Source organism: Neodiprion lecontei, chromosome 7, assembly GCF_021901455.1.
Source record: "Neodiprion lecontei isolate iyNeoLeco1 chromosome 7, iyNeoLeco1.1, whole genome shotgun sequence".
Taxonomy (NCBI): domain Eukaryota; kingdom Metazoa; phylum Arthropoda; class Insecta; order Hymenoptera; family Diprionidae; genus Neodiprion; species Neodiprion lecontei.
The window spans coordinates 19,422,065-19,445,408 of record NC_060266.1 but is presented as its reverse complement, the minus strand read 5'-3'; the positions used below and the strand labels follow the sequence as shown (position 1 = coordinate 19,445,408).

The following is a 23,344-nucleotide window of genomic DNA, read 5'->3' as shown; positions in this document are numbered from 1 at the left end:
TTCTATTTCGGTATTTATTTAAATGTATACGAATACAAGATTATACTTAGTGTAGTCATATAGTATAGATATACATTTTTGATAATTACACAGTTGAAGGTAATTCACTAAATATAATATGTCGCGAATAATTTCTGATTTCGATAATCCTAAATTTATATTTATAGTACATGAAATTAATAATACTGTTTTTCTACGACAGGTTATATGCGTTTATTTATTCATGAAAAAAAAAAGTATTCGCGCAATTTGTTATTCTATTAAAACCAAAATATTATTACCCGGCATACCATCTTGTGCACTTATGAGATTGTATAATTCGTTAATTACTGATAGTTGAAAAAGCTATTAAAAAAGGTCCTTATTAAATTTGGGACTTCTAAGTGTTTATATTCTAAGTATGGTTATCGAGCCATTGACGAACTTTCTTTGCTTGTTATACTTAATAGCTAAAATTATTCACAGTTTCAGTTTTACGAGTTACTATGTTTCATAGCGACTGTGATATTTTTTAAATATAATTTGTTAATACTACCTAGTTTGAAGTGCTTTCAGTGGGCGTTTTATTTAGATATTAAAGTGTATTAAAATACCGTTTGTGTGATACTATATTCCTTTTTCGGTGTCCCTTGGAACATGGATCCAACTCCCGCGAATAAAAGCCTTAAATTATTGAAGCAGCAAAAAAAAAAAAAAAAATAAATAAAAAAATCATCAATTAAATAATTGCTTAAATGCTTAATTATTAAGGTAGATCAAAAGTTAATAATTTATTTACTGTACAGTTGGTTCAACGTGTACAGTTTGATCTTGTTTATTTTGCACTAAGTGCTTACTAGAATGATACCGCAAATGCCAGTTGGTAATATACAGGTGAGTGTGAATGCTTTTGAAAATTTAATTCTCTCTCCTATGTTTTTGTATCACTACGTTAAATAAAAAAAAAAAATTCTAAACCAAAATAATATTCCGGGTGGTAAGTAATTACCAATCACAATTTCTCATGAGATCATTGTGCTTTGAATATGTACATAGTCAAGAGTCAAGTTGCTATTTTTCCCCATTTAAAGTGAAAACACATTTTTTTGAAAAAAATAAATAAAATAAACATAATGTTGTTCATGTTACTTTGTCCAATTGCCTTTGTTTTCCGAATCACATATAATTGCTACAGAAATCTCATTACCGAAATAGTGTTATGTGCAGTATGAATATAAGCCATGAACATTACATCAAGGATCGGTTAGTATAAAGGTATAGCGAGAATGATATTGTTACTGATTTTGTTAACATGTTAGTGTTTTCACAAGCAGTCGTAATTTTTCGCCGGAGGCACAATTACATATTTGATACGAAATGTATCTCAATCACAAACAATGTACCGAATATGCTGAAGATTACGAATTTTTTCTTCTTTTTCTTCAGATACAAAATATATAAACTTCATCAAATTTTCAGAGAAAAAGAAAAACGAATTCGGGACACAGAGAAAAAAAAATATTGTTTTGAACGGAATAAAAAAAACTAAAAGAAAAGAAACATAAAAGATGACGCGTCTAATGTTTTAAAGCAAGACTGATCAATCCGAACTTCCAGCTCTCAGGATCTTGATTGACAATAAGAACAGCTGGCAACTAAAGAAAATAAATCACAAAATGTCTTTGAACTTTGATGAACTGTGCCTTCACTTCATTGATATGCCAAGAGTCATGTCTTGGCGAAAGGTATAGTAATGCTAGACATTATTCTGGCATTTTGTTGAATTTATAGTTTATTTTATGATGAAAAGCTATGAAATGTAAGCCCGCACAGTCATTGTGAAAGGTTTCCGGCATACTGCACAAGTTGTCAAACTTGGCGCGCACTTGACACAGGCTACCATGTGCCCACAAGGTAAAAATACAACTCCCAGTTCTTCCGTGTAGCAAATTTTGCAAAGCCTTCCGTCATCCGCTCTCTTTTCATCGTTCTCCAGGTTGTGATGCATAGAACCCTCGCTTTTATGTGGTCCCAACTCTAATGAACCACTTTTACTACAACTTTCTCCAGATTCGCCAGTCTCAGCAATTGGACAATGTTCTTCAGGCTCAGCTTCTATAGGCCTCTCCACCTTCTTTATGCAGTTTGGTAGAGTCAAGTTCTGCGCTTCCTGGAAGCAGAATGAATTACTTGATAAACAATAGGCTTTCAAGTTTGCGTCCGGCTATCATTTTCTTTTGAAAAAAGTATTCAAGAACTCACATGAGATAAATAAGTCTAAAATATTTAGACCCACTACAATGAATATTCTCTTCTGTGCACTTTGTGAAAGGAAACGTACATTCTTACTGAACTCCAACTTTAACAGGCACTTTGTATTTCAAACTTTTAACTTCTACAAACACCCTGGATATTAGTTTTTCCCGCTCCAACGATGCTTTCACAATCTTACAAAGTGGTGCAATGTAAGTGAAATGTTTTATAACAGTGAAAAGAAAATTACAAAATCACGAAATGGCAAATAGTGATACACGCTTTTTCTCCAAAAGTGATTGATTTAATGACCCTCGGCATAAAAATATTTTTTATTTGACAGCAGAAGGTGCAAGTTATAATATTCACCTCGGCTGAAGGCTGTTCCCTGGTGAGACCTTTGACTTGGTCAATGAAGGCTTGTCCTTTTACCATGAATAGATAAAAGCACTTGGAAAACCAGTGGGCGTGTTGTTCCCATGCATTGTCAGTTGGCTCCCAATCTTTAAGACCGCCACCACAGTAGTAGCAGAGTGTCTGATCTCCTTTGCCAGTGTAGAAAAATCCTGCATCAGCCAATTCCTCTTTCGTCTGTCTCATAGATTTTGGCCAAAAGTTGAAGGTCCTTAGCCTTGCGTCGCGGCTGACATATTGTGGATGTTTGGGCTCCTTGGGCATACCGATCCCCCAGCTCCCAAGGGTTGCAGTGCTTACGGTATGCTGAAGGTTCGGTGGGGATGAGCTGAGGTTGGGTCCAAGTTCCGACTCAACATTGAATCCATAGGGGCCACAGACGTCTGTGGTTCGAGGAGCAGAAAAAATGTTTGCACCGTCAGTGCCGTAAGGTACATTACCGCACGGTAATCTCCTGACAAATCTGCATCTTTCGGACCATCTCTGGTGTTCGAATTGAGGATCGTCACCCTCGACCCACTTGCAAATTTCAATTTTACATTCGAAACACCTTACTTTATCACCTTCGTTGAGATAGTAAAACCCGGCCTCCGCCAATCTCTTCGGATCCATGAACCTGACCGGCCAATTTGCGAAGCTTCTTCTACGCGCAGATTCAAACCGGAAATCATTACGATCGTCTGTTTCATCGGGAGGTTCACAACGTAACGGCGGCAGGGGTGGTTGACAGCAACGCCGCGAGTCTCTGAACCCGGGCGTGTTCATCGCCGAGTACCCACCATAACGAGACTGACAGCAATCAGTCATTTGAAGGCAGTTAAATGTGCAAAGAATGTGTTGAAGACAATCTTTGTGGTGCTTACCTGAATCTGAAGACAAACAAGAAGAAAACTAATATTATTATTATTGCTCAAGCGGTGCATTCGCATCTCTGTCTACTCGAATCCCCACCTTTCTCTGTGTATTACTCATTGTGTGCTTATGTCATTCCTCTTTTGATTCTAGTATATCATCTTTGTTTGTTCTAACAACGTTTTGGACTTGCAGTAATTGGTGTTAAGTAGGAGAAAAAAAAAAATATTCAATTGAAATTTTAACGGATTGAAAATGAGCAAAAAAGACTCTTGCTTGCTTTCAGTCTGAGTTTTAGAAGTCCGAATCTGCATCAACGGTTTTTCTTTGTCGTTAAATTAGCACAGGCCGACACAGTCCGTATCATCGCTTTTGAATAAATCGCCGCAGCTGCTTCTTTCTACAATAAAGCGAACCCCAGGAATCAAAAACGTACTTTGTGTGACCTTTCTTTAGTTTCCGGTACTTGGATAAAAATTAAACGACAATAACATGTATGCATGTACAAAACATACGTCCGCATCCGGGGCAAAAATGATGTACGACTAATTTTTACGCAAAGAGGCGCTGGAAGGGATCGTAATAGTGGTAAAGAAGGGTTGAGGAGGGGATCGGGGGGGTGGGGATGGGGGAAGAGCTTGAATGGGCGGACACGGCCAACTTTTACCTTTGTCAATACACTTACCGCGATCTCGCAATTATAAGGTGTTGTAAGAAAAGATATAATAATGATAATAACAATAAAAATAAAAAGAAAATAAAAAGTAAATAGGTTGTCTAGCGGCGAGGGAAAGAAACAATAAACTTACGGTAATTTTGAAATTTGTTATTGTTCCAGAGACGTCATCGGGCACGATAAATACGTACGTAGAATGATCGATGACCGAGGTGAATTTACAATGAATTTATCAATGTTTTAAAACCGCAGAACGCGCGAGGACTCGGGTACTTCCATGTCGGGTATGCGGCTATGACGATCGCGCTTCGCGCAGGCCTTACAAAGCGGAGAGAGAGCGGGATCGAGTGGTACGGTTGTGTGAAACTACCGCCTGAATTTGCCTGGCGTCTCGTTCTCGTACTCTAGGTTGTGCAGCGGTCGTGAGGCGCCTGGGCGAGCGTACGGCGCGTAGCGGCGGGCTTGTACGTATATAGGCGCACACACGCGCGAAGCCTAACAAGACAGAAAGTTTTCGATCCGGCAACGTTGCCAAACTCTCGAGTTCGTCCGTGGGTAGTCAGGATGCGTCCTATCAACCATATCAAGACCTTTTCTCTCTCACCTCTCTCTCTCTCTCTCTATTTATACAACAATTTTTATCGCATACTCTGTAGATGTTTTACTCACCGTTGTTAGTAAAAACGTTACATATTTTGCAGAAGAACCGGACAAGTAATAAAATTTCCGACAAAATCACTCGATTTATCATAGATTTTTACCGTATAGTATGTGACCTATACGCCTGTGTTATCCGCTGTATTCCGTTCTCAATTCGTAGAACTACTACAAACGTATACCTACTATGTATGGATATAATAGTTGTTGGGAATATACTTATATGGGGTTTTTAACCCAGCATTGTGGTATTTTGCTAATGTTCAGCAAATACGGCTTATTTTTTTCTCTGTCTTTTTTTTTCTTTTCTTTTCATTACGGAATCCCACGCAGAACGGAATCAAGTTTACGCGCATTTGTTGATCCGTATATAGCGATTACCTCGACTCTAGATATAAATAATGTTGGATAAAATGAGTTCGGAGAAAAAAAGGTGACCTTTACAGTCACGGTGCCGATTAAATTTGACACTGTCCTTCCAACTACGCTGGTGTTTTACATCTCGGTTAAATAAAATATACGATTAATGTTCAGTGATTATGAAAGACTCGACTTTTTCTTGTTTCGAAATATCTACGAGAACGTTGGTAATAGAGAAAAAATATGGAAAATATACATTTATATATTTTATTTCCTTATTTATAATTTTTGTGGTATATCTGGTGAGTCGGAGTTGAGGAAAACCGATTTCACTTCTACGTTTAACAGCATGATACAATTTCCAGGATAATTATTTCGAAAAATTACAACGACGATAATTTCAGTCGGTTGCGAAGCAGATTACAGAGTTCTTGAGCTCTGTAGTCACAAACCTATCCCGACGTATCATTCCCCTACCAACAGGATGTGAAAGCGTTGTGTGTGTAGAAAATGTTATATCTCCACATACCACGGCCCGGGATTTCTTTCTGTGAGACGAGATCATGCCGAGGATGAATGTTGCATGCATGTAAGGCATACGGTAGGTATGTATTTACAAGGGTATATAGACGACCGATTGATGCACGCTGACGTTCATTAGTTACCGGTAGTACATGAAACGATATAACAACAATCAGGAAATGATTGCAAAGGAATGAAAAGAAACGATATGGCAGAATGCATGATTTCATTACGCATATCACCAACCGGCAGAATTTCGATGACGTGGGCGATTATTCAGAATCTCGTGAAGCCTCGACAATGTGTGCAACCAACGGTATAGCTGTGTTTGTGTGTGCGTGTACAGCTGCCTGCCTTGTCTATAACAATAATGATATGAGCCAGGCTAAGTTATTTACATTCACCGCGACGTGACGTCGAGTCACACGCTCTCATACACGAGGTACAAACGCACGAACGGAGTCGAGCGTAGGTACAAAGGCCCCATTGACGGGTGCTGGGAAGCCCAACGGAAAGGGTCTCAGTTCGAGGAAAAAAAAAGAGGAATTCCTTTCCCCCTCCCTTCCTGCCCGCCCTCGAGCTTCATTGAATTTTGAAATGGCGGGTGCATGTTCGAGCGTCGAAAAATCGTTAACTAACGAATGGATAGCAGATAGCGTAACCACTATCGCGAAAGATTGAGAACGAAACTACACCATCTGTCGTTTCGACGTAATTTCTGATTTCGTTCGATATTTCGACGGGTGATTTTGTATGCGGACAAAGCGATTATCGACGTATCGACGATAAGGTGTGAAGTGTCATCGATATAAGCTGTAGACTGTTCTCAAGAAAATAATATTTTTGGTTTGATTATCTTGACGTTTCTGCGAATCTATCGGTCACGGCTCGAAGTTTGTTTAATTGACTGGAGATTATATATATACCGAGTCTTTTGGTATTTAACACAAAGGCTGTTCAAACTGGTAATTTTAACATCGTGGAACGCGATAAGTTTTTTTTTGCCGAGTATAGCGAATATTTGTATGACACACCCAGCTGGCGGCGCGTTATGATCACTCAACTTCCGGCGGATATAATAATTTTATAACCGCGATTTTAAAATAGTATTATAGGCCATGCAAGCTTACCGTGAGGCGAACACGAGCAACGAACGCGATCGTTTCACTATGCTGCAGTTCAACGAGTCACTGAGGAAATCGTGGACTTGTAACACAGCACGAACATTCACGCGGGAAGGTTTTTGAGTAAATATTTCCGTGTGCTCGATCGCTTTTAGTTCTGTTTTACCGACGTCGACTGGGATCGATAAGACGGACCGCAAAGTTCTCGTATCGGTTATAAGTCGGAGCATGCGATCGTTCGACCCTTCTGGACCAGCACAAATAGCCCTAAAAATCGATTTTCTCCTGTGCTCAATTTCTGCGAGTATCGACTGTTCTACTTTGAATCATTCGAATAATACGACATTGAAATATGATCGGTTGTATTTTCCATGTACTATTTCACACAAGCCCAATATAAGGCGTGTTTATTTGACGCTATTCTTAGTATTATCATTTCATTCGAAAAATCACAGTCTTATTTAAACTACTTTGCATGTGATAATTAGTAGGTACAAGACCTTGCGCATTAACAGATGAACCAGGTCTGCGGCTGTAGGACTTAGATAATGAAAATGAATGCGAATGAGTAATACGATTAGCGAAAATATCAGCTTTATTTACGAAGATATGTGGTCAGATATTGTACATCCGGTAAATTCCTCGTTATTCGTTCGTCATTGTATGCATAGAAAATATATAATATATTTCGGGGTCATTCACTCACAATCAGCTGTATAATCTTGCACAAATTCCAATATTCGTTATCGCACTGCGGTAGCATTTTTATCTACAATATTATGTACTGGAAAAAATCCGCAGTAAAATGATGACTTACCTATCTGCAATTCTTTGTGAATTTTGAACATTATATTTTTACAAATCAAATTATATTTTACATTTCTCAAAACAGTTGATCCACTGTTTATTTGTCTTCCTTAATGTTTCTTGCAATAAACCGTTTTCAAAAAAATATCGGAAAAAACAAATGACATGCGTCCGTGCACTCCGTGCCTGGCTCTACGATTATACAATCACACTTAATATCAACTACGTCAGCAACACATAGATAGATATATGTAAGCTACAGAAGGATTAATTATTCGCTTTGTATAATAGACGCAATATAATCGTAATAGATGAAAAATCATTTATAAATGACGTGGAAACGATCCAAGGGGCATCAGGTGTCTTTTATGCAATATATTGAAGGATATTATTATATTTTCGCGAGTAAAGCGATTAAAGGCGGAAATTGCGAAAATAAATATAAATGAACGAAGCGGCAATATATTGCGTATCACAATTTCTTAGAATCGACCGTCATCAGCTCATTTCAAGCGATGTCTTTATATTCATTGTCCTTGGGCCCCTCCCGTCTTTTTTGGCGCTCGAATTATACTTCGAGGTATGTCGATGTATTCATCATTCAAAAATGACGCCGTGTAAGAATATCGCGTAATTTCCGTCCCCACAACGGCCGTCAGTGCGGTTATCAAATGAAGAAAAAACAGATCATCTTGTCTTGTTAATAATCATATTTTCCTGAGCTTTATATATTAAATTAAAAATATGGTATGCTCGACAGCGATAGGAACGGATGTGGAAGGCGCCACACCCTGATACTTAACCGAGATATGAACACGTGAACAGTGGTTGCGTCTCAAAATATCCGTTAATATTGTGAGCATGAAAGTTCTCACGTACGCCCTGCTTTTTATGTAATCCTGTTGTAATCACCTCGTTATCAATTTACAATTTTAATAATAAAGCGCACCTATCGCCCGGCGCTAATCTCTGGATCACCTAACTACGCGCCTGCCTTTAATCAACGCCGCGTGCACACTGAAAGCATGTATTTTTTGGATATACCTAAATGTCTAAACTTTGGTCGATTTTCTCATCGGTCCTACGAGATTCTTCAATTTTTAATCATTATTTCATATTTTCGGAGCTAATTATCACACAATTATGATAGATTTTAGGCTATCGATCAAAAAGTTGACACCTTACCACGTGAGTCGCGGGAGAATTGATGTTGGTCGTTACGGCAGAATTTGAAATTCGAACAATTTTAAACCACGATCCGCTAAACAGCAGCACGAGAAACAAAGATCCGCTGCAAATATAAATAATAATGCTTATTATCTCAGTAAATTTTTTAATCAATTTCCCTCAATTTTCCTGCTTTATAGTTTAGCTACCGTTGAACTTTTAGTGAAATTGAAATGGAATCACTAATAAATTTTTGCAGTAGGCTGGACATCAAGAGCTTTCAAGTATAAAAAATATTAAGAATAAAATCGTTCTGAAGATTGGATTTGAGAGTTTGACAAAAAAAAAAATAAATACATAAATAAATCTAGCCGAATACGAAAAACTTTTATTTTTTTATTTAACAGTACAACACGTTCATAATATGTAAAATAAAAATATTTCTAGTGCATTGACGTAATTTTTGTACGAAATGTAAAGCGAAGTTCCTTCATCACATCTCTTTCCCATTTTTTTCAATCTATGCGCATATAATATATACAAAGTATATTAATTGAGATTGAAGAATCGTTGTACTTACTGATGCGATCCAGAAAAAAGTCGAATTCACAAAAAAGGAAATTAAAAGGTTGTAAACATATAATTAATTCTAAACACTTGTGTACCCAGTGACTGAATGACAGTACAACAAGAGCGCCGTATTTATGTGGTACACTGCCTGATAACCACACAATACAACGTCTGGTATTTGCGGTGTGTGTGTGAATCATATTCACGAAGAATTATTTGAAATTTTATTCCGAATCAACAATGGTCTTAATCTTATAATTGCTTATTTTCGTATTCTTAGCACCATTGGCAGCATAATTGTAATAGCATTGTGGTATAACAGTTCAATTTTGCTAAAAAAAAATGATTGATTAATAAATTATTCATATAACGAAATTGATCTTTCAGTTTCGAGACTTTTGCAATATCAGCGTATTTCTGTGAATGTCCTGTACTTTTTCCTCTAAGGCATATTGTAGGAAAATTTCAAACAATCGCGGAATGTTGCTAACGACTCTATCTTGAAAAACACCTTATCTTATATTTAATGTCAGCATACACTGTAATGATAAGCTATCACCGATCGTTCGGCAGTAACCTTATGAACAACAAATTCAAGGAGAGTTGTTTTTCCAGATAGAGATAAATTCTGAGAATGGAATTGTTCGTCTGGAAAATGCTGGGAATGATAATTTCGGAATGAATCGTTGATAAATAATGTTCATAGTTTATTTAGCCCATATAGCTCGATTTAACATTTAATAGTATAATTATATCTGTATAGTATTTTATTCAACAAAATAAATTAGTATGTAAAGATCTCGGAAAAAAATAAATAGTGCAATCTCAGTTGATTATATTATGATAAAGTAGTATATATCAACATGTCTTCTTACAACTATGGAACAGCTTTTGATATTTCTTAGTATACATTTTAGACGATTTAGGTTGAACAATTGCATGATCAGTGTTCAAAATGTTCGTGTAAATTAGCTACCTTCTATAACTTTGTTAACATCAACGTCAAATGGTTGCTTGCAAATATTTCAATTTGTCGAGAATAATATTGGAAACTATGATTTACCGACGACTACGATCTATAAGTACTTACGTTTCAGTAAATAAAAATTATGATGATCACCATCATACAGATATGATCCGAAGTATAGAAAATAATTTGCAAAAAAAAAAAAAAACATTCATTTTTCTATAATAAATTCACATTTTTTTACTTTGGTTATTTTGGTTGGTGCTATGAAAAAATTGGCTCAAAAACAGCAATAATAAGAAGTAAAATATACAATTTCGTTAGGTGTTTGGTATATCACCAATAATATCATGGAAATTATGCTAAAAATGTCCGGACTGTGGCTCGAATTTCTTGACGACACATTGGACAATGTTTCAAAGACGGGGCACAATGAACACACGTTGACAAATGTCCACACGGTAGAAAAACTACTGCCACCTCTTTGTCCATACAGATTTTACACAATCGAGCTTCTTTTAGTCTTCTATTCTCTTCCTCCAGGGAAACTGAAGAGTAAAAACAGCAGATCAGTTGGAAGATAATTTCGAAGGTTTCGTGAAGATAATAGAAATTATAACTGGAAAAAAAATTTACTAAGCACGCTTCAATGCATTACCTGTACAACTTTCGCTAGATCCACGTTTTTTGATTTCCACAGAACTCTCGTTTCCATCCACCGTTCCCGTGGATTTGGAACTCATGACTTTATCTTCACCCCGATCAACACCTTGTGGCATATTTTCTTGCACTCTATGCTCTCCACTGAATTGCTCCGCGTTGCTATCCGAATCATTCAATGTTCTTGATGCTATGACTTGGTTTAATAGATTAGTCAATTCTGCTGATGGCGACTCTGGAGTATGATTGTCAGACCTGAAGACGAACATGAAATGTTTCAATTTAACCAATATCTGATGGAATGTCTCTTTTATGACAGAATATAATTTGTCAACTCACCTGCCGCCATCTTCTCTGAACTGCACATGAAGCGCATCTTCGATAAGCTGATCGGCGTTCGTGAATGGGATACCTGTTTGTTCAATTCTTTGTCTAAGTGCTGCTTTGACTCTTCCAACGTGTAAGCCAATTTCCAGTGCTGCCTACAATATTTAGGATAAATAAAATTTAGTTACAGTAATTTACGGTTGTTGTGGTCTAATCAATTAAAGATTCGTCCTAACACACAAGACAAGTGCTTTATGGAGAATCTAAGAGATTATGTGCTGAAAAGTCAAATGGTATATTCATGGTTTTTCCCTGGATTGTACCTAATGTCCTGCCGGAATTGATAGCAGGCTGCTATAAATCTGTTGACGATTTTAATACTCCTGCCACTTCGTTATACGATTAATCTATTTACATACGGTTTGGTTTTTACTTTATTTAAAGTTTATTAGGAGGAAATATAGGAATTGCGGTACTTTATACAATTTCATGCAATTACCAATGCAGGAGCTGTGTTGAGTAACTCTTCAATCTCAGCTTCGGTGACGCTGCGTATGTTTGGCGGGGTAACCGTTGATAGCGAGGGTGGATGAGTTTCTCTTACGTCACCGGATCCATTGTCTGCCACTTCAGCAAATATCTGCGAAGATTCAAAAAATACGTTATACATATCACGAAAGGTTGCAACACAAATCAGAAAGCCCAGCAGCATGGCGATGGAAAATTTCTCGAAAATTTAAATTGTGCGAGTAAATGGCTAAAAACTTGGGTGAATTTTGGGAATTTATATCTGAAGAACCAGTCATTTAATTCGAGAGTTTGTTTTATTCTAAAGTACACAGATCGAGCTTCATTTAGATCTTTTTTTTTTTGTTGGAATCAATTGATAGGAAGCATTGTTATTGGCAGTAAAGTCGACTATTTCACTCGGTAACATGTTTTGCAGTAAGCACGATGTCTCAAAAACAGTTTAATCAAATTTACTTCAAATTTGAAGATAAGATTTTTGAAAAATTGAACCTCTTTTCTATGACCCTACTTTTTATTAAATTATCACACATTCATTGTTAAGTACATAAAAAAATCGAAGTTCTACCTCAAGTGTCACCATTTTCATCTAAATAAAATACAAAAATTCGGAATGAGGCAAAGAGCAAAAAAACTATCCATGAATACTGTTTCCAAATTTAAAGTAAATTGTTTAAGCCCTTTTTGGGATATCGTGGGCAAGCCAAAACGTGTCACTGAGTGAAATGATTGATGTTATAGTCAATAATAACAATGTTTCAACAAACAACAAATAAAATTTAACCAATAACTATCAATTTATTATAATAAATATGAGAATATGTAAATGACGCTTGATGTACATACATACTTGTAAATGAAATAAACCTCCATAGGATTGAATAATTGATTGTAGATATAAATTCTCTAAATACATCCAATTTTTCAATTGTCTATTCGTATATACCCCTTTAAGAATTGATTTCTCAATTTGGCTAGTTTGACAATTACATATTATGGTACTGACACCAAAAGATATCCAAGAATCTACATTAAATCTTTGTACACTCATACAAGCATGTGCGCAGTTTAAATATCAAACTTTTTAGAAATTTCTTGATACTTGTCTGCAAATTGGAAATCCCTTAAATTTCTACACTTTTTGGATTGCTGGACGCTCTGCTAACGAACTGCTATTGGTCATTTGAAGATAATGTATAACATGATTGTAGCGCACCGAAGGATCTAGAGGCGGTCGATTGTCTATACAATGTTTGATGAATTCTTGTCCTCTAACTAGAGCGACGAATCCACATTTTGGAAACCATTTGGCATGCTCGGTCCATGCGTCATCTGTTGCTTCCCAATTACGCAATCCTCCATCACAGTAGAAACACCTGACTTGGTCCTCAACCCCTATTATACATATTGAATGTGAAGATTTGCAGATCAAAATGATCAATGTCCCAAACTTTTCGTTCAAACAGTTGCAAGAATTCGTTGAGATTGATTTTTGATATCTTGACAACCATTATCGTCTTTGAATAATTTGTTAAAAAACTTACCGACGTAGTAGAAACCTGCATCAGCCAACATTTCGGGGGTTTGTCTCAGGCTTTCAGGCCATCCTTGATATGTTCGTAATCTACCTTCATAGGTGGCATGTTTGGGTTGTCGAGGCGCGGTGTGCGCTTGAATTCCAAGCTCCGTTAAGTCTGACTCTGTCCCTGAAGTCAATTTCACATTACCCAACTCCACGTTCTCTGTAGATACTACTAATCAAAGAAAAGAGTTCAGTAAATAATCTTGTCTAGAAATAGCGTTGGAATCAAATCTCAAGATTTTCTCTGGTTTAACTTTTTACACCATTTTATTGGCAGATATTTTTGACTCTATTTCTTGTTAGTTTACACTTTATTTCATATTTGATGCACAAGTCTTTCTTGCAATATTATCGAAGAAAATTTACAGTTCTATTCGCTTTAAATTTATTCTTATCAAATTACCTGCACCCATTTTACTGTTTGTTTGTAAAATAATCGCCAAACTTAATGCCTATACTATACGTTCATGACATTGCCAGAACAGTTATTATTAACTTTTGTATTGCAAAACTAGATTGAATAATAAATAGATGGTGGTCCCAGTGTCACCCCACTTAGTTAAGTGCAAAATATTATCAATTTAGGCAACTGTGTTGTAAATGTAATGATATTGTTGAGCACTTTCTTAAAAGGGGCGCTAACCCAGAATAATACGTGACCAAAATATTTTTTCATTAATAATTCCTGAGTTACAGATTCTGAAGTGTTGAAAGAAAAACATGTTATTAGCCAGCCCCTAGCATAAAATTGAAAAAACAAAATGGCGAGGCTTTATTTTGTTAAATCAAAGAATCAGAGAATCATTCATATTTTCGTTTGACTGTTCCATATTAAATCATCCGTCTGAATTATGATTTTTGTTGTGAAATGCAGTTTTTTTTAGGGTCATTGAACTGTTTATCGAGCTACATATGTGTGATTTTTTTGAGGACATCAATTGTGTCTGAACAACAGTTTTGCAAGTTTTTAATTTTGACATGAAGTATTTTTTTTAAATTTGAAATTATTCTCGACCTTTTTTCTTGCAAGTATATTTTGCGATTGGAAAATATTGAATTTGAATGTTTTTGATACAATCATCATAATAGAAAGGAAATTTTTGAGAATGCGGAAATGAAAGTCTCTCAAATTAATCAGATATTGTTATTAAAACTAGTAGTATATGTAGAAAAAAGTCTCATGGTTAGTTAAACTGAGCTGAAATACTCTGTACGTGTTTCATATGTTTTCTGATTCACTTTGTGGTAAAATTGATGAAAAAGTGTCACCGATACTACTTGCGTTTAGCAGATCTCTGCAATATTCTGGATATTTCATTGTTTTAAGTTTTCGACCATTCATACAACGCTGTTGCAAATGTAAATATTACCAAAAAAAAATCTAGTCCAAGTTATCATTTGATTGAAAATGCAAGGACAAGTAATCAAACACGAGGAAAATAATCGGCTACAAGCCCTGCAGACATAATTGATTGGAAAAAAAAGAGGTGGTTTTTCTACCCTGCTGATAAAGTTAGAAACCCCGGCAAATCAATAAGAATGATTTACATTCATTATTTTCTCTATGTAGGTAGAAATCACAGGTTGGGAAGTGAATTCTGTGCTCTCTGTCAGGTTCGTCGCCAGGTTCCCACTTCATGATAATACCACGGCAAAATGCACACTCCACCTAGAAAAAAAAAAGGATATCAATAAACTATACACTCATATCAGTCATATTTCAATTATGATAATCCAAAAATAAAAGAAACAAGCAAACCATTGAATGTTCTAGCATTTTCCTACCATGTCGGCTTCTTGAAGGTAATAAAATCCTGCTTTGGCAAGGCTTTCTGGTGACACGATCGTTGGCACAGGCCAATTGGCGAACGATCTCAGTCTCTGAGCCTCGGTTCTGTACTCTGCTCTCGGTTCCTGGCTTCTTCTTATGGCTGCAGACACGGCTGGTATTGGGTTACGGTTGTTCGACTGCTGCCGAGAGACTGACGACGACGACGATGACGAGGAGGGGGATAGAGGATTTGGCGACGAGACTAATGGCACGTTGCAAGTGCTAGATGGATTCAGAACAAAGGGACAATTTGGATCGAGCTGACGGTGGCGAGCCATCACCTGGTCCCCATAATTCCATTCGGTTATTTTGCCACCACATAAAAAACATTGAACCTCAAGGCTCCGACCCGTATAGTAAAATCCGGCCCTGGCAATGCGGTTGCAGTCGACCGCCGCGTTCGACGGCCAGTCCGAAAACGTTCTTAACCTGTTTTCCTCGACGTTCATTTTTAGGTGGATGATATTGAACGCGTTGATGATATTGCGTATCACGATTGGCAGCGAGTAAGCAATTTTTATCAAAACACCGAACGTCTACCGGGTCCCTGAAGTTCTTTTGTGAAACATGATGTTTGACATTTCTGCTTAGACGGTTCTCCGTTGCAGCTGTGTTTGTGTGTGCGTGTGTGCAGATGTGTTATCACATAGGTATGCCTTGTGCTCTTCACTCGATTCGACGTAACCTAACCTAGATCCGACGAATATACAAGCTTCTCCGTCTTTTGAATGTACAGCATTGGTATTGGACAAACGGGTTCAACCTTCTATGAAATTTTTCTTATAAAATTAAAAATTGAAATTACACCGTTGAATAAACGCGTCGTTAAAGAATATTTTAATTTCTCTGTTTAACCTTCGAGATTAGAACGCATTTTTAAATTCCTACCCTGCGGTCATAATGGTCGCGGCTCACACAATGGGTGGAAATTTTTTTCCATGCTATCCGTGCTGCATTACATCTTCTGATAGAAATCATGTGTAGCATGATTCGTCGTACGGTGTTGACGAGAATGAACGAGAAATTACTGTAGCGCTAATTGCTAGGAAAGAGAAGAAAAGAAATTATAAACTTTATGTAACCCGTCGAGCTAAATTGATGAAATGTGATCGATTTTTTACATCCTATTTGGATCAAAGTTGGTCTTTAGTAACGAGCCGCTGTTTGTGGGATTCGAATATACTTGCGAATAAACAATAAAATTGAATATTTGCGAGGCCAAATTAATATTCCTAACTTGATTTATTTGTTTTATAAAATACGTAATCATGTTCGCTATCTTATGTTTCCACCGAGGGTTCAAATCTGGTCCGACTCGGATTGGGATTGGGTGAAATGAGAGCTAACTACGTTGAATTCACATGAACCTGAACCCATACCCAATTGAACTCAGGGTGCGTTCCGATTTGTTATTAGCTCCTAGTGCTGTCAGGTGCTGTCAACAATTTTTGTCTCTTTTGCGCTGCCGGGTTCGTGATTAGCTCTGCCTCTCAGCTAGGGAGTTTTTTGCGTTGCCAGTTAAGTTTGGAACGTACCCTAATAAGGGTGCTGTCGCATGGCAACGACGGATCGACAGATCGGGATGACAACGGATCGCAATGAATAAAATTTCATAGATTCCGAATTTCGTTGACAGCATTCCGTCATGTTTTGACGGAATCAACATTTTGTCGAACTTCGTGAAAACTCTGCCGCTGCCGACAGATTTTCACGGGCAACTTTTCGCTATCGCGCTGCTTGCTGCAGCGGTATTTTGCTCCCCGTGAACATTGGGTCTAGTTCGGTCATGGGGCCTCTCTAGAAACTTACTTGAAGTCAATCTATGTGAATATACAGTTCGTGACTCGAAGTTAATCAGTGCAGCTGAGTGCGACCAGTGTTGATAGTTCATGATAGCTCGAGTAGTTTTGGATGATTTGGACCACTTGGACTTTGGAAATCTGTACACACCACACGAAATTGGTTTGATTTCGTAACAGTACATATACCTATATGTGTTAATTTTTTTTTATTTTTCGTTGGTACGTGAAAAATAAGTATGTTATCGTTTTTTCGTAAATTGTCGTTATCGGACAAAGTTAAGGAAGGCATACTGCCGTACGGAGTTATGGCCACCCCAGAAGATCTTTTGAAAGCTAAAAACCAGAGCAGTTTGTTATTGAAAGATGAAAATGAGCTGAGGGAAACTATTTATGGTTTGTGATTTTGCTCAAATCATCGAATAATATATAAGTTGTAACCTTGAATTATAATTATAAAACATTTCCCTAAGTTCTGCGTAATCTGTGATCAAATCTCTCTTCTAACCTCTAATCTACTATTGCCATTTATCCGTTGTTTTATTAAAATTTTTTCAACGTTATTCTTTTATTATTGATTTCGTTTTTTAATTCATGTTAAATGTTTCTAGATTTGCTCCGAACAATAAAAGACCCCGAAAAACCCCAAACCCTTGAAGAACTGGATGTTGTGTATGAGGATTGCGTCTACATAAATAAACCGACAACAAAAGGTGTCTCAGTGATTCGAATTGAGTTTAACCCAACAGTACCACACTGTTCCTTAGCTACGCTCATCGGTCTCTGTATCCGTGTTAAATTAGAACGTCACTTAATCGCTTCGTTCAAACTGGATATCTATATCAAGGAAGGGGCTCATGCAACAGAAGATGAAAGTAATGCTCTCTGTTTACTCAATCTATGTTTTAAAACAGTTTTTTCTAAGTTTTCAGATGAAAACTAGTGTGTATTAGAATTTTCTTTAATTTTTGCTGACACGAATTTGGATAACTTTCAGGAAAACCTTTATTTTTTCTTCGATTTTTTTGTTTTCATTGAAAATTAAAGGTGTTAAAGAAACTGAGACATTCAATTTATTATAAAAATGCAGAAAAATTGGAAGAAAATTAGGAAGCTCTTTAAATTTCTTTGAGTAAAATGTCGCTTTTGTCAGAGTAGCGCGGTTTTCATCACAAAAAAGTGACATTTCACTCCCCAAAATTTAGAGAGTAGATGTTGATGGCTGTCCATTAATAAACAGATAACGATATGGTTATTTTTTAATGGAAGTGCGTAATTTCTTTTTCATATGTAGTAACTACTTGGTGATGTGATTTTAGTTAACAAACAAATAAACGACAAAGAACGAATCGCCGCTGCAATGGAAAACCCTAACTTGAGAGATCTTGTTGAGAAGTGTATTCAAGAGGAAGAATGACCTGATTAGTAAGTTATTAATATATTGGGAAAAATTGATTCACATTTATCCATAAAATTTTTGTACATATGTATACACATATTTTGAAAAGCAAATCCGCATTTCAACTTTTTTTAAAATATCAAGTTACTGTTTTGTAGTATAAAAATTATTAGGTTGTATCTTGAGAAATGAACAAGTAGTTTATGGCAAGAAATTATATCCATAAAGAACTCGAACTCTTGAGCAGCACAAATTTTTCTCAAACAATCTGTAATACAATCTTGTCAATCCGGCTCTTTGATTAATCCTGTAACATACATTTACTTCGTATAGGTCGATCTGACCTGTAATGAGAAAAGAATTAAATCGTATCAAGTAATTTTACACCGAAGAATTGCCAACTTTAAATAACATACTTTCGTTAAGTCTGATTCCTAGTTTATATTATAGTAATACTTACAGTTATCCAGTAATCTTGTAAATTGTATTTCACTGTTATGAATATTTTTGTCTAGAATTATATCGATTTTACATACCTGACTGGCTTTGCATTTGGAATGTCTTCCGCATATATGCTGGGATGATTGTTGGGGATCTTTTGGTGTGTTTGAAAATTCGATGTTCATCTCACAAAAATAGTTAATTCCTTCGATTGGTGAGACAACTATTTCTTCATTCAAATCTTTCCAGGTAACTAGAATCAAATATGAAAATATTCAATCTTTGTTAGGTAAAATAGGTTCGAAGAGAAATCGTGTTCAAAGCTTATCTATGCTTCTTACCACAACCATCGTGCATATCAGTGTGGCACCATTTTTCATACATTTGATCAATTTCTTTTGCGCACTCGTTATCCTTAAAATCAATTGCATCTAAATTTCTGCCTTTTTTTAATCTTTCTGCTGCAAGTGGATTTCCCTCTTTTTTTACAGCACTTCTCACCTGAATCATACAATAAAATTACTAAATGTCTTGTTAAGTTCCGGTAATCTTTTTATTTCCAATTAAAAGTCAATCACACAGAGACCTGAGTTGATAGCACAAATTTGGAGACAATCAAATATAACATTCGGAACAAACTATGTTGCGACATTTATATTTTTATTCTGAATACCACATCAATCTTACATGCTCGAAGTTGTCGCTACATTTGATATCTTTGGCAATTAAAACAACATGTCGCTCCAAAGTGTAGATCCAATCACTGATCATTCGGGAAACAAATTTCTTCACCTCAAACAAGTTTGTGGTATCTGTCACCTTTTTTACCATGAGTAACTGTTTGGCCAGTACTTTTTGGGGATTTCGTAATCCATGATTCTTCAAATATTTTAAGACCGATTTTCTAGACGCGTGAATAAGTTCAATTTAAATAATTTCAATGCTCATTTCACATCCATGACAGCTGGAGCTTTTAGTAAGTTTTGCATATGTATCACCTGATTATTCGACGTGATGTAATTATGAAAATTGTACAAAGAAACCCGATGATGTCAATGTTGTTTACTGGTATGACATTCAGTAAATTTAATATTACTGAAAACGAAGATGGGCTGTTCACAAACCTGGCCAGAAGCACCATCAAAGTATCTTTGATCTGTGGAAAATATGTAGTAATTGTATACAATTAAACAGCATTTAGAATATTTTAGTACTACCTTGTTATCATGAAGAGTTGAAATGGAACCGTAATTATTTTTAATTGTCTGTTTAATGCTTTCCAGTTGTAAAACTATTTCTTTTATTCCCAATCTAGCAAGATCATCTATATTCGAGAATTCTTCTCGTACTGTCTAAAACATATTGACATATGTTATTACTCACAGTACGCAAAAATAATTTGAATTGAATTAACGATTCCATTTATATATTCGAACCTCGCGACAATTTTCTTTATTTTTTTTCTTCTTTGAAGGCAATGCCTTTTTGAATTTCGTCCTCTTATGTACAATCAGATGTTTCTTTTTGACACCTATCATAGAATCCGAGAACGATCAAACATTTCAATTGATAAGGAGTGACCGGAAGGATAACTAATAATAATAAATATTAGAAATTCTCAAATTACCGCAAATATTTTCACATGTTGAAAGTATGGATTCTGGGCTTGTTGCAATAACTTTACCACATTCAAAAGTAATTGCAGAAATTTCTGTACGTGTTGAGTTGAAACTACTGAACATCTTGTAAAAATCATCTATGTGTGGTTCGTTCGTTATCTTCTGCGACAAGATCATTTCAAGTTTTTCTTGATCTTCATTAACTATTTTCTCTATAGTCAATGGGATTCCGGAACCTACAATATTTGCGACAAATAATCTAAATGAACTAAACATGACAAATTCGTTGAGAAATAAAAATGCCTCTGGAGTAATTTCATCTGGTCAAATGATAATATATGTCTTTCAAAAACAACGAGTAATAAATTACTGCTTCAAAAAAATTATACCCATAGCAAAGGTATCCCTAATTTCTTACCACGTGGTTTATTCTTTCTTTTCAATGTCTTTTTCACGCACGTCTTTTTCTTGTCAACATGATCATGATACGCTGAAAACAGATAAGCAAAGAGGAAGGTTGCAAACCTTTTCTCTCAAGAAAAATATGATACAACAATACATAAATGATGCATTATTCTTCAACTCACCTCTTCGTGTTCTACAACGTTTCATCTTTGAATTATATCTGTATTGAGACACAGATTGTGCTGCTTTTACAAACGGATTTTGATCTACAGCTTGCATAAGAACAAGTGTTATCATTACTCCCAAAAAGTTACAAACACACACATTTATTGGTGAATATTATTGTTGTAATTTGCATATTATACTCACGAACAGAAACTCTGAGTACTGTTGTTTCTGAATCAATATCATTAACATTTGTTAGATTTATGAGTTGTGACGGTGTCATTTCAACGTTTGAGTCTAAACGCGACGAATTTGTTTCATGCAGCTGGTCCAACTAACGATTAAGGAATAAAAACATCAGGACCGAGACTGACTGTTTTCTGATAATCAAAAGTTTTTTCTACATTCAATTAAATAATTACCAGAAACTCCGGAGGATATTCATATTTTAGCAAAGGTTGCGGCTCTGGTACTGGCGGAGGCGGTTCAACATCTTCAATGTCAAATAATTTGTAGATTACTGAATTTGGAAGGAAGCCAAACAATCGCAAATGCGGATGCTGTACTTCATCAGGTACAGCTCCTGGATATTCCGGGAATTTTTCAATACTGTAACCTGATTTCCATCGAAAAATATATAAAAAATACTAATGGTATTATGCGCATCGATATGACGATCTACATCAAAAGTACGTCTAACGGTATTTAATAGCTATTGAGTAACTTCTGTATTTTGATCTCGATCCTTACCATAAAACATTTTGAATATTCCAGGTTTGTTGTAATATCTTTTCACAGTTTTGTACTTTTCAACCATAGCCCAAACATCATATGGCGGTACTTCTGTGCTTGTTTTATTCGATCTTCCCAATATATCATCGAGATATTTTTCCCAGGCTTCTTGATTCATGAGCGACTTTCCTGTCACTAATTTCACCGCCTTTATTTCACCTTTCTCTATACTAATTACATCTGAAATTCAAATTAAGCTAATAATCTCACATCATTTGACATGTAAATCGCCATCATATGAACAAGGTTTCCTCATACCCTGATCTCTACGTCGTAGCTGAGCACACATTTGTCCCTGGATCATTAATTCCAAGCGAGGTGCGTCACCGTCACTGATGTCCAATGACCCAAGGGGTGCGCTGCTAACAGGATGTAACAAAAATTCTCGATCTACGATACTTTCATAGACTCTGTAGTCTTTGTTCTCAGGTATCATCTCTTCTTCATTTTCTTCAGGTATTCCGTTCATCAGTATTCGAGCTCTGTATTTTGGGGACAGATCTGCCCAATGAAATATACTTCAGTAACGATTCATAAATGGTTTGAAAACGAACTAGAATATAAACTCTTGATATCTGTGTTTTGTTTTTTCTAGTACAGAGTAATGCATTCTTACAATGACAATACGAAATTCTGTACAAGTGTCTCCCAGCGCCAAAGACGATATCTCCTCGCTGAGAGGAGAAAGCAATGCTGTTAGCACATGTATTTATTTCTAATACCTGAAAATTGAACAACCATCTCACATTGATGTTACATACACATTCAATTACTCATGCTTGAATTTTGGACTCTTACTTTAATAGGTATATTCTGGTGGTCCCAGAGACGTATCGTGTTGTCCATAGATGACGTTGCACAGATTTGGAGGGACTCTGAAGCTGCTATGTCGACTATCAAATCTGTATGATCTTTCGTCGAATGATGATCTACTCGAACTAACAGATAATTTAATGTAAAGTCATTTGTGCAGTTTGAACAATGACAATCAGGTACCTGATTCCACCATGTCGTACATGAATAATTGATGCATTGGAGTCAGAGGACTGCTACTGGCCATGCAAATTACTGATCTGTAAAAATATTACACATACATGTGTGTAATTTTCAGAACTTTTTATATAAAAAGAATAATTTTTTTCTGGCCTCTAATCAGAGGTTTTTTGTCAAATTTAAAGTACAAGCAGTCAAGGCACGACTCACCCCATGCTAACAACGTGCGTTATCGGAACTGTATAATAAACCGAGTGTGCCAAGGCTAATGGAACTTCCAAGTCAGGAAATACTCGCCAAACTTTAACACTTTTGTCCGCTCCCACAGATACAACAAGCCGTGATATGGTCGATGACCATATTTTTGCTACTGGTCCATTGTGAGCCTACGATATGAAAATATAATTATCAAAACGAATACCACGGAATTATTTTCCAATATTTAATTTTGAAAT

General features: G+C 36.2%; 4 protein-coding genes across 15 annotated transcripts; 1 reads left to right on the top strand and 3 right to left on the bottom strand.

Moving 5' to 3' along the window:
• LOC107219074 (death-associated inhibitor of apoptosis 1) lies at positions 1 to 9,596 on the bottom strand. 7 transcript variants are annotated; one of them, XM_015657149.2, is made up of 4 exons: positions 9,392 to 9,505; positions 8,830 to 8,935; positions 2,602 to 3,515; positions 1 to 2,149 (listed from the first exon to the last, which is right to left on the bottom strand). In XM_015657149.2, exons 3-4 carry the CDS (start codon positions 3,451 to 3,453, stop codon positions 1,790 to 1,792), a joined length of 1,212 nt encoding a protein of 403 aa, XP_015512635.1. In that variant the 5' UTR covers positions 3,454 to 3,515; positions 8,830 to 8,935; positions 9,392 to 9,505; the 3' UTR covers positions 1 to 1,789. The 7 variants fall into 7 exon arrangements, with proteins under 7 accessions (XP_015512635.1, XP_046601453.1, XP_046601454.1 ...); XM_046745497.1 differs by lacking the exons at positions 8,830 to 8,935; positions 9,392 to 9,505 and adding exons at positions 5,960 to 6,072; positions 6,844 to 7,369; XM_046745498.1 differs by lacking the exon at positions 8,830 to 8,935 and having other exon boundaries at positions 9,392 to 9,596.
• A 479-nt stretch (positions 9,597 to 10,075) lies between these two features.
• LOC107219082 (baculoviral IAP repeat-containing protein 7) lies at positions 10,076 to 16,555 on the bottom strand. Of its 3 annotated transcripts, none has more exons than XM_046745496.1 (8): positions 15,231 to 16,555; positions 14,994 to 15,114; positions 13,408 to 13,569; positions 13,080 to 13,258; positions 11,835 to 11,975; positions 11,348 to 11,490; positions 11,007 to 11,263; positions 10,076 to 10,896 (listed from the first exon to the last, which is right to left on the bottom strand). In XM_046745496.1, the coding sequence occupies exons 1-8, from the start codon at positions 15,723 to 15,725 to the stop codon at positions 10,706 to 10,708; spliced, it is 1,689 nt and encodes a 562-aa protein (XP_046601452.1). In that variant the 5' UTR covers positions 15,726 to 16,555; the 3' UTR covers positions 10,076 to 10,705. The 3 variants fall into 3 exon arrangements, with proteins under 3 accessions (XP_046601452.1, XP_015512652.1, XP_015512653.1); XM_015657166.2 differs by having other exon boundaries at positions 13,408 to 13,617; positions 15,231 to 16,554; XM_015657167.2 differs by having other exon boundaries at positions 13,408 to 13,614; positions 15,231 to 16,554.
• Positions 16,556 to 17,113: 558 nt separating this feature from the next.
• Positions 17,114 to 23,307, top strand: LOC107219086 (MIP18 family protein galla-1). Of its 4 annotated transcripts, XR_006905394.1 has the most exons (6): positions 17,114 to 17,471; positions 17,687 to 17,950; positions 18,395 to 18,500; positions 18,990 to 19,164; positions 21,557 to 22,601; positions 22,703 to 23,307. XR_006905394.1 is itself a non-coding variant. In XM_015657173.2 (4 exons), the coding sequence occupies exons 1-3, from the start codon at positions 17,315 to 17,317 to the stop codon at positions 18,490 to 18,492; spliced, it is 519 nt and encodes a 172-aa protein (XP_015512659.1). In that variant the 5' UTR covers positions 17,114 to 17,314; the 3' UTR covers positions 18,493 to 18,500; positions 18,990 to 20,120. The 4 variants fall into 4 exon arrangements, 1 of the variants encoding a protein (XP_015512659.1); XR_006905393.1 differs by lacking the exon at positions 21,557 to 22,601; XR_001525582.2 differs by lacking the exons at positions 21,557 to 22,601; positions 22,703 to 23,307 and adding an exon at positions 19,407 to 20,120.
• Positions 18,795 to 22,817, bottom strand: LOC107219060. The gene is made up of 14 exons (XM_046746025.1): positions 22,695 to 22,817; positions 22,513 to 22,618; positions 22,155 to 22,397; positions 21,855 to 22,076; positions 21,527 to 21,720; positions 21,309 to 21,438; positions 21,122 to 21,211; positions 20,924 to 21,024; positions 20,133 to 20,267; positions 19,914 to 20,071; positions 19,603 to 19,819; positions 19,257 to 19,416; positions 19,011 to 19,168; positions 18,795 to 18,818 (listed from the first exon to the last, which is right to left on the bottom strand). Exons 1-14 carry the CDS (start codon positions 22,740 to 22,742, stop codon positions 18,795 to 18,797), a joined length of 1,986 nt encoding a protein of 661 aa, XP_046601981.1. The 5' UTR covers positions 22,743 to 22,817.
• Positions 23,308 to 23,344: the final 37 nt, after the last annotated feature.

Excerpts from the sequence above, each read along its gene's own strand:
- LOC107219074 (XM_046745497.1), bottom strand. The coding sequence starts at position 7,067 with ATGCTCCGACTTATAACCGATACGAGAACTTTGCGGTCCGTCTTATCG. Across the intron at positions 6,073-6,843 it reads TTGCTCGTGTTCGCCTCACG|ACAAGGCAGGCAGCTGTACA; the intron begins GTAAGCTTGCAT and ends TTATTGTTATAG. Across the intron at positions 2,150-2,601 it reads GGGAACAGCCTTCAGCCGAG|GAAGCGCAGAACTTGACTCT; the intron begins GTGAATATTATA and ends TTCTGCTTCCAG.
- LOC107219082 (XM_015657166.2), bottom strand. The coding sequence starts at position 15,725 with ATGAACGTCGAGGAAAACAGGTTAAGAACGTTTTCGGACTGGCCGTCG. Across the intron at positions 11,976-13,079 it reads GACCGCCTCTAGATCCTTCG|ATATTTGCTGAAGTGGCAGA; the intron begins GTGCGCTACAAT and ends GAATCTTCGCAG. Across the intron at positions 11,264-11,347 it reads TTCAGAGAAGATGGCGGCAG|GTCTGACAATCATACTCCAG; the intron begins GTGAGTTGACAA and ends GTTCGTCTTCAG.
- LOC107219086 (XM_015657173.2), top strand. The coding sequence starts at position 17,315 with ATGTTATCGTTTTTTCGTAAATTGTCGTTATCGGACAAAGTTAAGGAA. Across the intron at positions 17,472-17,686 it reads GCTGAGGGAAACTATTTATG|ATTTGCTCCGAACAATAAAA; the intron begins GTTTGTGATTTT and ends AAATGTTTCTAG. Across the intron at positions 17,951-18,394 it reads TCATGCAACAGAAGATGAAA|TTAACAAACAAATAAACGAC; the intron begins GTAATGCTCTCT and ends ATGTGATTTTAG.
- LOC107219060 (XM_046746025.1), bottom strand. The coding sequence starts at position 22,742 with ATGGACAACACGATACGTCTCTGGGACCACCAGAATATACCTATTAAA. Across the intron at positions 20,268-20,923 it reads TAGGGATACCTTTGCTATGG|ACAGTACGAGAAGAATTCTC; the intron begins GTATAATTTTTT and ends AATATGTTTTAG. Across the intron at positions 19,417-19,602 it reads GTAGCGACAACTTCGAGCAT|GTGAGAAGTGCTGTAAAAAA; the intron begins GTAAGATTGATG and ends TGTATGATTCAG.